Raw genomic sequence first — 14,834 nt, 5'->3', positions numbered from 1 at the left:
AAAAATGAGAATGCACACTCAATTGATTCAATCATTACACAGCTCTGATACATTTTCACCGCCATATTGGCAGTTATACAAATAGGCGCTGAAAGTAAGTGTTTTTTCTTTTTCATTTATCTAGTGATTTAAATTATTTAAGAAAGTAAACTTATTTACTGTACCTTAATTGATCATTCAGAAAGTATATAGTCTACTTACCACCGCTTTGTCGCTAAACTTCAATTTCGTAATTTGCTTGGCTGGCCGAGCTGCTTTCGCATATACCATACTGACCAACATGCCTTCAATTCCAATTGCAATAATCATTTGCATCACAAATAGGAATATAGCCTCTGGACACTCATCGCTTGCGTATTTCTCGCCAAAACCGATTGTTGTTTGGGTTTCCACGGACGGTTTCATCGAGACGAAATTATATTAATGCAGGGCTCCTTCCCCTCACCCAAACGTTCGCCAGTCACTTCGTCAAACATTTGATCGCCATGCGAATATGCAACCATATAGTTTAGCAAAGCAAAGAATAACCATGTGACGAAGTAGGTACCAATAAAAATCGTCAGCATATATTTCCAATCTAATTCAATATATGCGAGTTGTGGATATGGAAGCATAAAAAGTGATGCATAAAAAAATAAGTACTGCTCTTCGCAGATTTATGGCGGGTGTGCTACCATAATTTGTTAAAATAATTTTATTATAACTAGCATATTTACAAAATTAGTTGAAGTTTTTAATGCAACGCCGATGCATGCTGCCAATCAGTAAATGTGCACTTACCGCGTGTGCTATTGGATGGACAGTGGCAACGTTTTCAAACCTACGCACGCACGTAAATGCAGTGAGTGGTCAAATGTTTTAAATTTAGTACTCTATACCAATTTGCTGTGCCATTGAGATTTTTTTAATAAATGTAAATTAGAAAAAAACAATGTATGCATGTATTAGAAGTTAATGGTGATTTATTTTAGAAGGTACAACTAATTCGATGTGCTTGTACGTGTACATTATTCAACATTCGATTTATTTAAATATTGAGCATTTACATATGTATTTATTATAGAAACAAACATATGGATGTACATACATGTTTTTGGGCTAAAACAAGTGTTTAGTATTTATATGTATACTCTTTAAATTAAAGCATTTAACTTCGACAAAACATATATATATGTATGTATGTACATATTTACATGAACTTAATTTTAAGGGATGAATATTTATGTACACACAAATCTTTAGCCAGACATAATTTAATACATATATGCACTTAGTTATTGCTTTATGTACAAATATATATACTAAAACTTAAAAATTCGCTTTTTATGGCTTTATACTGGGCATACTATTATATTTAGTGTTTTTTTGATTTGTGTCCGAATAGCTACTTGTAAATGCGTCATTGTCCACATATGATCCTATATCACCTTGTTCAAGACTTACATTAGTTGATGCGGGTGTTATGGTGTTGTTCATATTTGAAGATGTTGATGTAAGACATTTTTTGTGGAATAAACTTGTTAACGCGCTTACCATTGTGGTTACCAAATCTCGAACATAGCGCCACGACTTTTGGGGTATGCGTCGGATGTTGGCATTTTCATTGCCACTTTTCGATGACACGATGATGACGACGTCGTGCACTCATATGATCAACATCTACATAAATATGATTAGATTTAGTTAAACGTACGTATGTACATAGATACGTGAAAAAAATAGAGAATACTTACCACTATAGCGTGAATCTAGATTCAATTCCATTGTACTGCCAACCCAATCACTGGTACAGGGTACGCTAGAGTAAAAGTGTAGAGAAGAAATATAAGGTTTAATTTAAATGAAAATATCGTAACGGTATTTATACATAGTTTTGAAATTATTTAAAAACAAGTCAAGATTTAAACCAAACTGCCGTTGCAATCGAAAACATGTACTACTCGACGCTGCCACTAGGCGGAGAAAAGCACCCAAGAGCCCAATTACATATTTAGGAAATTCAACTTAAAACATTAATGGTCTTACGGTGGCATACGAAGCCGACATTTTTGTCGTGGATCTTAAAAGTGGCATAAATTCTTTATTGTACAACCTATAACGTACAAAATGGTCCCAAAGTCATTTCAACGACAAAAATTTTAAGTTTTGTATAAGTTTAAGTTAAAATCACTTTAATTTGAAAAATTTGCATTCACGCATTTTCTAATTTTTTTTTAATCTGATTAGGAAGTTGAAAATTTTATTTTTATGTTGTAGTATGAACATAATTTTTATAAAAAAATTTGCGAAAAAATAAAAAATTTTGCACATTTTGTGAAAAATTCGTTGTGTCAATACCTTTTTCGGGCAGTATATTTGCAAATATAAGACATAATAACAAAAGAGAAGAGCTTCTTTCTTGTTGTGACACATAGCCACTGCCACTGCTTCTTGCGTTTTTAATTTTTTTTTCTTTTTCTGAAAGTGGCATGTTGCCACGAGAATTATACTTTTTTAACCAAAATCTTCAAGCTTTTATGTACATGCACATGAACTGATTTATTAAACGTAAATATTTAACTATGCATATAATTTATCTCTAACTTGACGGCATCATACAAATATTTACGTTGCACTTAATTATCTGTAAAAGTATGCATTAGTAGATTAATGGTACATATTAAATGAATCATTGCCGTGGTAAAAATTTTAAAATGATTTGTCTGTTATCTTTCTTGTTGCTGTAAAATTTAAGATACGTATAAAGTCTCTAACAGATTTCCCAACGTCTGTTTCTTTACCCGTAATATCTTTCGTACTAAATCTAACTATTTCTGACAAATTCCTGTAAATGTGGCGAGTAAAAAACTAACTAAGAGGCACTCACTTATTCGCACTTCTACTTATGCTGCTAGCCAATTCACATTTTTTTCGTCGTTCCACAATTGGACTTTCTGGATAATAGTCCCGGAAATCGTTAATTTTCTCCTTTTCCTCCGAGCGTTTAAGTGATTTCGGTTCAATTGGTCGTGGTTTAACTGGCATCGATATAGATCGTCCCATTTGTGTATTATCTGCTTGATCCATTGTGTATATGTATGTATGTATATTTTCTCAAGCTTTATATAACAAGTTGATTACTTGACCATCCACCCACTCGAGCTGTGATAATACTTCAAATTAAATTGAAAGCAATTAGTAACGAGTGTTTAAATTAAATCAGATCAGCTACTATGATACACATCGAGCACTAGAATGGAATGGATGCCAACTGCTCCACGATGTTGACCGTTGAAATGGCAAAAGCAAACTAATGCGTCAAAAGATTACTATTAAATTCATCTTTATGAGATGCTCTTTATACAAATGATAACCATAATCACAGCACGAGTATACATATTGGACGACTCTGTTGTAGTATGTTTTATCTTGGGGGAAACAAAGATTTGGGGGAAGAAACTTAGGGACTTGCTGTTGACAGCAGAAGTAAGATACTTAGAATAAGATGTAAATATATAAAAAAAATTAAAAAAGTACTATTTGTAATAATTTCGATTGCACTAACGCTTTCATCATAACAACTTTCTTATGAAATTTGAGAATAGAAACTATTAGCTGAGTTTTTCTGCACTGATAGTATAAATTGCACTAGCGTCAATACATTATTTTTGGGCTAGGGAGGAACAGAAATCACTTCACAAAAAGGAGAAGGTTATCAATTCGTCGGAATATTTTTTTTTTTTTTATGTACATACATATGTCGCATAACTTTGGACCACAGTAAACGATTTTTATGATTATTTTTTTGTTTTAAGGAAAGGTGTTACCTCACAGCTGGTCCCATACTAATTTGGTTTAGATCCGATCATTGGATCTTGAAGAAATTACCGATAATCTTAAATTTATATATGGAAAATGAAGTCGGATTTGTTTTTTGCTCAAAAATTACTTGTAAAATTACATTTTGTGACATTCAAATTTTCGATTTATATTTACAACCTGCTTTAGCAGTTAAAGTCTTCTTTTTTATGAATTATGGATTTAGTCTTAATTTGTATTTTTATCTTTATTGTCATTTATTATTATAACGTATCTTAATTTTTATTATTAATTTTACCTTTATCTATGTATACGTTCCTTGTCTAAATCGTTGCGTTTAGCTTAATATTTTTAATTGTATTATTATTTTTATCTTTGTCTTGATCTTTATTTCTACAACTATCCTTATCTTCACACTTTTCTTTTTAGGTTTAGCTTTATTTTTATTTTTATCCCGATTTTTATCTTAAAATTTATGTTTATCTACACCGTTTTTGTGTTTTTAATCTTATCTTTATCTTGATCTTTATCTTTATCTTTATCTACATATATATACATATGTATATTATGAAGTATACATACATAAGTAAAGTAACAATAAACCTCCCGGTTAGACTTACCAAATGTGCTGCGGGTTTGCCATTAATTTCTTTGAGATTCTGTGATTTACTGTAAATATGAGTTGTATTATCGATTCGCAACTGCATTTCAAAGAAAAATATGTGATTTATAAACTTGCCTTTACATCTATCAATTCATTCATTTGATATCCCTTTAGATACGCAGTGGATAGTTAGAACTTTTTATTGCGTATACAAAGTTCAGAGAATTGCCGATGGTAATTGGTAAAATTCTGCCTTTACCAGTAGTCAACGAGTTTTTGAAAAGGAATTTGATATAATGGCAAACAGTTGGACCCATCCAAGAAACAGAAAGCGAGTCAAACTGATATTGCCCCAATTTGACAAGCCTACTCGAAGTGCACCACCATGATTCAATAATACAAGGTTCGATAAACTGACAGCTGTCTCTCTCGCACCGCTCCCTTAGCAGTGGCACCGTGTTGCTTCTTTGCAAATTTGCATGGAAACAGTGTAGCTTTGGTGTGAAATAAAAGTATAGCTTTTGTGCAATATGTTTATTTGTATATGCATATGAAGCATATTTAACTGATGAAAACCTAAGCATTGGATGTTTACATCAATCTCATAGTAGTCTTATTTTAATTTTGAGTCATTTTGCAGTTTTTATACGGCTAAATAGCATATAAATTACGTAATTCACGTAGATATATCAATATTACGTTCAACATTTCGTTTAAAATGCCTGATTTCCTGCAAATACATTAGAATTTACGAAAGGAATTTCACTACTAATTGCCTACTTTGCGTACTTTTCTACTACCATTTTCGAAACAAGGGATTGCATTCTTGCCCTTTCTCTGTCCTTCGTAAATGCAACCTTTTGTAAGGGAGTATCAAACCGCAGCTGTCAATAATTATCTAACCTTGTATTATTGAATCATGGTGCACCACTACAACAAACCAGAGCATAGAAACTACAAAAAATTTTAAGCGTCCACCATCCTACCAACGAGAAAAAACCGTACCGATTTTGGTACGAAAAGCCCAAAACGGCAACCCTGGCGTTGATCCGTTTGTGCGATGACGACGTTAATAGGCGACATACACAGTGCGCCTGACTGCCATCCCTAAATTGGAGCGTCAAGCGCTAAGCAACTGTCAAAAATCCTCATGCCCATACAATTTGTATGAAGCATCCCATGAACCAACTAACAAGATCACGCAATCGGAAAAGAATGAAAAAAGTAAATTTCTGAGCGTTTTTGACATCTGCCTAAAAATGAAAACAAACAAAGAAAACGAAAAACGCGCGGTTATTGAGTGCGATTAGATTTGTATTTATTATAAAATATAAAAAGTGAAACTTGATGACAATTAGCAAAAAAAGTTCATAAAATATGGTTTTAATGATTGAGAGTGTTTTACAATCGCATATTATCGGCACCGGCCGATTTTTCAATGCCAACGTTCTGACCACAAATGTGCACCCACTTTTCACGCAAATTTACGCCTCTTGGCAAATCAAACAGACGCACAAACTTGTTCCAATCACAAAGCACTTCATATTATATCATAAATTTGTAATAAATCAAAATTTCTAATTAAAACCGCTGCAGAAAACACATAAAATCGCTAAAATATCACTACAAAGAGGTAGAAGATGATGTAAACAGAACCAAAAAACATCAAAAACGCTACGAAAACTTTTTTCTGAAAATCGATTACAAATACAACGATGGCGGATTACGTGATCTGTAGTCGTTGGTTCATGGAAGCATCCCACAATAACGCGGCGCTAACGCCGAGCAAATGGAATTTTCATTTTTGACAGGGCGTTACGTGCTGAAGTTGGATGCAGAAGACGAAGAGAAAGAGAACGGACAAAGAAGTGAAAAAGGAAACGAGAATAAAAACGAGAGGACATGAGAAAACGTCAAAATTGACGACGCGTTGATTTGGGTATAGCGCGCGATGACACTCGTTGACAATGGATACGCAACGCTTAGCGCTCCAATTTAGGGACGGCAGTGACTCGCGAGTCATTTGTGTACGTGTTGTCTCCCCTTCGACTACACACAGTTGAATCATTCAGAGTCATGCTAGCCCAGCGGACCAGCGCACGAGCCTTTAGCGAGAGTGTCGCAAAATATCCGCAAATGAGCTCGCATGTGAGCAAAGGACGATTGTGAAACTTCTTTGATCGTAAAACCCTCGCACACGAGCATTGCAGCGTGAATATTGCGATAGAAATGAGGGTGCTCGAGCCTTTAGCCAGAGCATCCCAAGATGTCCACAAATGAGCTCGCATCTGAGCAAAGAACGATTGTAAAACTTTTTGGATCGTAAAACCCTCGCACACGAGCATTGCAGCGTGAATATTGTGAGAGAAATGCGAGTGTAAATATTTTCTACTTGTACTATTGTAAAAAATTAGTTTTCTTTTATTTGTTAAGCTCGAGTGTGTGACAGCTGAATAATTAAAAAATATTTATTAAAAACTAGATACATTTTTTTGTTATTAATAATTTTCTGTGTCCTTTCCGGAGTTTATTTAATTGGTGTAAAAAGTAAGTATACTTTATTTGAACGGTCACTTGTTCACGAGAGCCGTGATTCGGGCCCAGTTTCTTATCTAATGCCTACTTACAAGATTTATTTATTACGTTTACAGACATATTGAACCTTATAACGAAGTTTATGGAAACCCAGAGGGCAACAATTGATAAAATTGATCAGTTACTAGCCAAAATTGATGGTGCTGAGTTAATTTCTTTAAGGAGTGAAGTTTCATCTATACATGTTTCCATTAGTTACATTTTACTATTTTATCCTTATCGCTAGAAATATCAAAACAACCTTGCAAAATATATCGTCAAATGCTCACTTACGTTATTTCTTGCAACTATCGTAAATGAAAGTTTCACTGTCACAAACTGAACGACATATTAATCATATTGCTATCGTTTCCCCATTCATTTGCGAGAGTTTTGCCGGATTAAATCTCGCCTTTCAATCGCATACGTTATCATATGCGAGCATTTGGTCCGCTGGGAGGAGTCATGTCGGTGTAACTAACACATATTTATTTTCACAAACACATCCAAACCGACTCATGAGTCAGACGCACGGTGTATGTCGCCTATTAGTTACACCGACGTGACTCCTGGCATAACTCTGAATGATTCAACTGTGTGTAGTCGAAGGCGAGTCGACACGTACACAAATGACTCGCGAGTAGACGCACCGTGTATGCCGCCTATAAGAAAATTTGCTGTTACACAATTTGCGTTGTGTCGCTCATTTCTTTATTCATTCTGAACGTTTGGAATAAACTTTTTCGTTTACTTATTCTTTAGAACGTTCCTGACGATATGTAAACGTATATTTCAAACGCATTCTGTTTATTCTGGCTGTGAAATGAGTAGCGAGTTGTTTTACCCGCCGTTTTCACGTGCTGGAAAATCCCGCTGCTTAACGAAGCAGGCGAGATCCTGCACGTGTAGACCGCAAAAAGTACGAAGCATATTTTCTTGCATACCAAGCGGCTTTCAACTCAATTATCATTTTTGTTGTTTGGCAGGTATTTTCCCATTTCCCAAAATTCTTCAGATTAGAAACATCGTTTGTGTTAGTGCAAATTACAAATTTGGCCTGAAAATCTTGCACCTTCTTTTTTGGCGACATTTTACAAATGAAAAAGTATGTTGTCAAATGCGCAGTCAACAAAACTCAATCTCGCAGGCGAGATTTTCAAGCATGTGAAGACGGCCGGTTGCTTTCGACGTCAACTGCATTGACGCTTTCGTAACGACGTCGTCTGTAATAGGTGTCATACAAACACACGTACTCAATTTTATTTGACATTGGTGGCGTGACGCATTTTCCGGCGAAAGCGTGTTGCGTAACAGGCTAACCTAGTATTCGCGGCTTGCGTTTTGGTACGCATGCCGTCGAATTTGTTTTTTTGCGTCACCCGAAATTGACTTGCATGCGTTTGCATTTGATTTCATTGAGCGAAACGTCAAATCAAAATGTCACGCAGAACAAAAATTGAAAATTGAGTTAGCTTCATACGCACGCCGTTCAATTTCGGTTGATCTCATATAAGTTGCATGTGCATGAGAAATTTTTGACAATAAATTGGCGGCGTGCGTAAATATTAGGTTAGCCTGTTACTTCAGTTTTATTTAACCGCGGTTATAATGTTGAAATATTTCAGATTTGCGGTTTTACGATAAAAAAAAATTCATCACGTTTACGTTCTTTGGTACATACGATTTTTTACACCTGCCATCACTGTCACTTCGAATTCATTTCATCTGGCAATGCTAACAAATATTTTCAATCAAATACAACTCTGTATCACCCGATTTACATCATGAACGAAAGACACAAGATCACGTAAGAACAAGAGAATGAAAAAAGTCGATTTTTTTAGCGGGTTCTACGCCATCTTGTTTCACTGGAAAACGAGCGAAAAGTAAACAAAGCAAAGAAAACAACGAAAACCAAAATTAGCCAAAATTATTGTCAGCCACTTTAAACGCACAATTTAAGTAAAATTATGCAACAAAATGCTTTAAAATGTGTTGTCATGTTTAATTAACTCTTCTTTACTTGAATAAAAGTGTAAAATAGTGGTGCTTGTGATGTAAACAAACGCTCAGCTGACGAACCCGCTTTCGCAAACTTTTTTCTCAAAACCAGTTACAAATACAACGTCGCGTTCTTACGTGATCTTGTATTTTTGGTTCATGGATTTACATGATTCAAGTACTTGAAAGCAATTCGTGCTCATTCTCTTTTGTGTTTTCTATTTGCTTTTACACGTTTCAATTCTGTTGAATTCAAGTTTCTGGTTCTTTAAATGGGAAGCAACGAAAATGCCAAAAGCAAAGCAAGAAAGTTGAAACGACTTGACGGTATAGACGCATGTGTACTCGTCCCTTTTCTTCTCACCCCCTCTCTTACTGCCGTCCCTAAATTGGAGCGCTAAGCGTTACGTTATCCATTGTCAACGAGTGTCAGCGCGCGCTATCCCCAAATCAACGCGTCGTAATTTTTGACGTTTTCTCAGGTCCTCTCGTTTTTATTCTCGTTTCCTCTTTCACTTGTTTGTCCTTTCTCTTTCTTTCCGTCTTCTGCATCCAACTTCAACACGTAACGCCCCGTCAAAAATGAAAATTCCATTTGCTCGGCGTAAGCGTTGCGTTATTGTGGGATGCTTCATACAAATTGTATGGGCTGAGGATTTTTGACAGTTGCTTGGCGCTTGACGCGCCAATTTAGGGATGGCAGTTACACATGCGAGCAGAATTGAATTCAATAGTTGAACTGTGTAAAAGCAGTCTATGTAAAATTGGCATCAGCGTTGCCGTTTTGGTCCGATTGGACCAAAATTGGTAGGTTTATTCTCCTTTGGTAGCTTGGTTGGTTTGATGAACCTTTTGGTAGGCCAAAGAACGTAAATGTATAAAGGCCCGTTTACATACAACTTTGGCGTTGCGTTGGCGTTGGCGTCGCTTCGACAGCTGACTATGAATACATGTATTTATATGAAAGTCTCCATATAACCAAAGTTGGGCAACGCCAACGCCAACACAACGCAGAAAGATGGCCAACTCTCAACTTTTCGCGCGCGTCGTTCGTCAGCTGTTCTAAATAATCAAAATTATGTGATTTAATTTTAATTTTTAATCAAATGCGGGCAAGAAATATAGTTTTTAATGCAATTATTGATGTAAAAATTTTGATTTATCAGCCGCTAGTATGTTAATTTAGTGACCAAAGTATTCTGTGCTAAGCGTTCATTGTAGCAAGCACGGGCGTTACGCGCGCCGCTGTCAAAGCGACGCCAGCGCCAACGCAACGCCAAAGTTGTATGTGGACGGGCCTTAAGAAGCGACAACTCGTTAAAGTCGGCGAGTGAGGTCTGAAAGGATGAGATGAGGAGTTCGCGTCCGTTTTAACATCCATTTTCGTAAATGAATTCGCCGCACATATGGTTTCGCGGCGATAAAGAACGTTAAGAAAAAGTGACCGATGATAGAAATAATAAAATGAAATGAGAAAAAACATGGCCGCAGCTCTTTTTGTTTATTTGCTGACGGCATTTAACAATTTGCATGCGCATGTCCATAGATTTACTTTATTTTATAATTTTAAACAAATATAAGTAAATTAAATACATGCGCTATGCAAGACCTTTATAAGCTTCCTCTTTAGTATGGAAGTTGTAAAGCTGTAATTTATGGATGAAATTACCCTTTTTATATCAACCAAATGTACTTTTATAATCAATAAATAATTTATATCAATTTGTGCAAATGTACTCTTGCGATTTTCCTCCTAACATGTGTATGTTTCTACATCCATGCAAATATACGTACAAACGTACATATGTACATATGCGCATATGCCACTAAAATACAACAATAACAAATTTATTCATAAACGCATGCGCATATTCTTCAAGGTCAAACTTATTCATTCATAAATTCAATGACCATACTTCTCCCCGCAAACTCATCGCCCTCAAGCGCAACTTCTGCGCGAGGGCCACAAAAATTCTAAAATGTAAAATTGAAGAAATCACAGCCAGTCAAATGAAAAGTTGCAACTCCGCTGTAAAATCTGAGGACATTTGCAAAAATAACTTATCTCGAGCTTAGCCATTATTTCTCTAAACTTCTAAATCACGGTGCTCCTTCTAACTTTTAAACTATTAATTAGTTGCTTAAGATTTTATTTTAATAAAAAACAAAATAAACATACATTTTTTGCACAAATGGCCCATGATATTTTGATGTAAACTCAAAACTTTTAAAATCACATACATAAGTGGTTTTACAACAAATGTAACTTGGCAACATGGTTGCCGTCACCAACTTCGGTCATCAATTTTAAAATTTTTGTAAACCGATCGCTTACGATTTGTTTACAGTTGACTCTAGATACTACGAGCACCATGTATACGAATTCAAAAATTTTAATTATTTTGCATTATTGATACTTGCAAAGCTCTGAAGCATGTATAAGTGAGTGTATACATACAGACCTATTCTGCGTTGGTAACACAAATTTTGTTTACTATCATCAAAAGCGACAAACACAAAAATCGTACATTAACAAGCCTATTCTGCGTTGGTAATTTTTTTTTACCCAAAAATAAAGTTCCTCTGTTTTTTTAAACCCTTTTCGCATTCTGCGCACTTTTGTAACCAGTAAAATTTGTTACCATCTCATAAGCAGGTAACAAAATATTGCCCCATGAAATATGCAACAACAGAATTTCTACAAAACTTCATACCTGGAATGCGGAATAAATTAAAACGTTACCACGGTACCTATAATTACGGTTACAAGAAGTGGTAAAAATGTTTGGTAACAAAATTTGCTGGTTACAAAATTTCCGGTAACAAGCAGAATAGGCCTACAAGATATTCAAGTTAGGAGTAGCCTACTGTAAACATACATATGTATGCGCGTAAATATGTCAGGACGCGGCTTTTCGCAGGAATTTAAGAATTTGTCAAGATAAAGATGGCGGAGGACGTGGGAGAGACGGAGACAACTTATGTTTCACATTTACGCGTTTGTTTTGGCGGGGATGTAAAGCTGAAATTAGTCGAGAACGCAGAACGTGTACTTAAACGCAGTCTGTATACGCAGAATTTTGTTGATTACTGGAGCCCTCAGTGTTGCTTACTACACTGTTGCCACTCATCAATGCCTTTTCATAAACTTACCCTTTCAACTACAATTTTTCGTGCTATAATAGATTTTAGCTAAATATAAACTACTTAGTTTTCAACAAAAACCTTATTCAATAGTAAATTTCAAATATTTTAAACATATTTTGAGTAGGAACTTATATCTTTTTTACCATCTGTAAAACTGACGAAGTGGCAACCGTCTAAAGAAGGAGAAATCAGCTGACACGGAAAAATCTAAATTCCGCAGATTTCTGCGCTACGGGCTACAACTACAGAAAAATTCTGCGGTGTTTAGTTTTCATTTATATGGCGCTTTGGTAAGACAGATCGTGTCAGCTGACTCGGGTTTACGTACCGGTAGGTTTACGTTCTTGACTAATTTCAGCTTAAGAAAGGCGGAGACAACTTATGTTTCACACTTATGCGTTTATTTTTTGCATGCATATAAACAAAAAATTGGAAACCATTTATTCTTGCCCGATAATAACAAAATGTATGCATACTCATGTATAAATGCATAGATTTAAATTAAACTTATGCCATCTGTATATAATAAACATTGGTTTTGTAATAAAGCAGCCGTATACACACTTTATCCATCAAATCTCCCAACACACCATCTTTTTGCACACTTTAAACATGTAAATTTCCAGATGAAAACAAAACATAGGTACACTCATATATAAATGCATAGATTTCTTATTAAACTAATGCATTTTTATATAAAAGTACACTGGTTTTGTTTAAAATAATGAACACTTTATCCACAGACGCCAACAATCGGCACTTGCTGACAAACACTTGGCACCTACAAACACTTTTTATTATTAATAAGGACACTTTCACAAACAGACACGTTAGTAGCTTCACATTCACTGAATATTTTATATTTTGCACCTCCACTTATGTATTTTCTAAATTAAAATACATTTTTTCAATCACTTGTGCAAAATAATCACCGACATTCACATTTGCCGCTTTTCTTCTGTTTTGTTTGCTTCTTCCGCATTCGAGGCGAAAATCAAAAATCTGCCGCGGACAGAGTCAAAAGGGAGACGAACTCCTCATCTCAACCTTTCAGATACGGTCAAAATCGTCCCGGCACATTTTCAAAGTAACGAGTTGTCGCTTCTTATACATTTACGTTCTTTGGGTAGGCAAACATTTTTTGAAAAAAACAACCAAATTGAGCATTAAAATTTGTTCGCTTAATTCACGTTTACACGTTCAAAACATTGCTTCCACTTTGCTCACACGTATTAGATTTCTTAGTTTTTTTTCTATATTTCTGTGTTCGTATGGAAAAGTAGCTTATGTCGAAAGGCTGGCTTTAGTATAAATCGGCATTCGCAGCACACGATTGCGAATGACTTACGGGCGCTAAGCCGTTAAACAACCTTTAGCAAATAAACGTGCAAGAAATAGTTCCGATACTAGCAAGTCAATATTCTTTTTAAGTCTCATCAAAAAATTCCTTGTCGTTTAAAAAATAAAAGGAATGCCGCATTATACTAAAGCCGGCCTTTCGACATAAGCTACTTTTCCATACGAACACAGATTTTATTAAGCAGACAATTTTCTGCAAACAAAAACTCACTTCCCAAAGCTATGACCGATTGGCTGTTGAAATAGAACCAGAAATTACCCAGCGTCTTGAAAGAAAAATTGATGATAGGCCATTTTCAAAGTGTGAGTGTATTGGTAAAAAAGTGCGAGTGTATGCAAATTGAAACAAATTTGGGATTTTTTTTTTTTTGAAATGCATAAAATGTCTGATTTTGTTTTTTCACACAAAGAAAAGTTGTTTGATATAAATGGAATTAATCTCAAAGGTATTCAAATTTTTTTAAAAAGTTTTTGTACAATGCGTCAATTCTTTTATTTAAAGACCCTGTTAACAATAATATGTGTAGTTTCAGGTTTTACTGTTAATTTGTGTAGTTAAAAACCTCGTAAATTCTAGTAATCTAGCATTAATGATGAACAAAATTTTGGTAGTTTGCAAACTGATTTGGTAGGCGTCAAGGCGCATCAATTACAGGTGATATCGATATAAGCTATGCTTCTTCTTATGAGCACGCTTGTGTCAAATTATCGTCTGTTTTGCTTTGTTTATATATTCGCGTATACATACACATACACTTAAATATATACCCTGCAAACAAATGCTACCGAAATCTTTAAGAGTGTCGGAAATTTGTTACGATTCTTTTAGGAAGCTTTAAAGAAAAACATATGAAGCGGTTGACAAGAACTAGTAAAGAAATTTCTGTACGATTTCTTAGATAAAATTCTTTAAAAAAATTGTGAAACCTTTCGAGTTCTATGAAATCCTGGTATGCAGGGTATACATATACATACGAATACGAATACATAAAGAAGATGTTGATGACACAAGGAGTTCATACCAACGGTAAATGTTGTTTTTGTACGATTGCTACAACCTGTAGTTGTTGAATCATGGTTGCCAACTCTTGGAAAAGGTGTGCGAGTGTGGTGGCTTTGTGTGTTGTATTGTGTGAGTATCAGCGTGTGGCAGAGCAATAAAAAAAAATACATGTTTTATTTCAATTCGTGGGAAATTTTAATTGTTCCCGTGAATTTATTATAATGGAGACCAAATGATATTGTGAATGTCAACGTGAAAAGTAAAGACACAAAAGTATTTATCAAGAATTTTGAATTTGACCCAAGGTGTTGTCAGTAGCGACGTGTTTGTTGTGATTTTGACAAGATC

At 35.1% G+C, this 14,834-nt stretch overlaps 1 protein-coding gene across 1 annotated transcript; it reads right to left on the bottom strand.

Moving 5' to 3' along the window:
* Window positions 1–201: 201 nt before the first annotated feature.
* Window positions 202–3,492, bottom strand: LOC118741153 (ATP-sensitive inward rectifier potassium channel 12-like; the record flags this gene model as incomplete). The annotated part of the gene is given in 6 exon segments (XM_036473009.1): window positions 202–422; window positions 425–587; window positions 1,534–1,609; window positions 1,611–1,659; window positions 1,734–1,798; window positions 2,867–3,492. Coding segments are annotated over 6 exon segments (774 nt in total), but the record flags the coding sequence as incomplete, so codon positions are not given.
* Between the last annotated feature and the right edge of the window lie 11,342 nt (window positions 3,493–14,834).

This window comes from Rhagoletis pomonella, unplaced genomic scaffold (genome assembly GCF_013731165.1).
Source record: "Rhagoletis pomonella isolate Grant_MI unplaced genomic scaffold, Rhpom_1.0 Rhpom_scaffold_00006, whole genome shotgun sequence".
In the NCBI taxonomy this organism is placed as follows: Eukaryota; Metazoa; Arthropoda; class Insecta; order Diptera; family Tephritidae; genus Rhagoletis; species Rhagoletis pomonella.
Note: the sequence above shows the minus strand (reverse complement) of the source record. Positions and strands in the feature narration are given on the sequence as shown.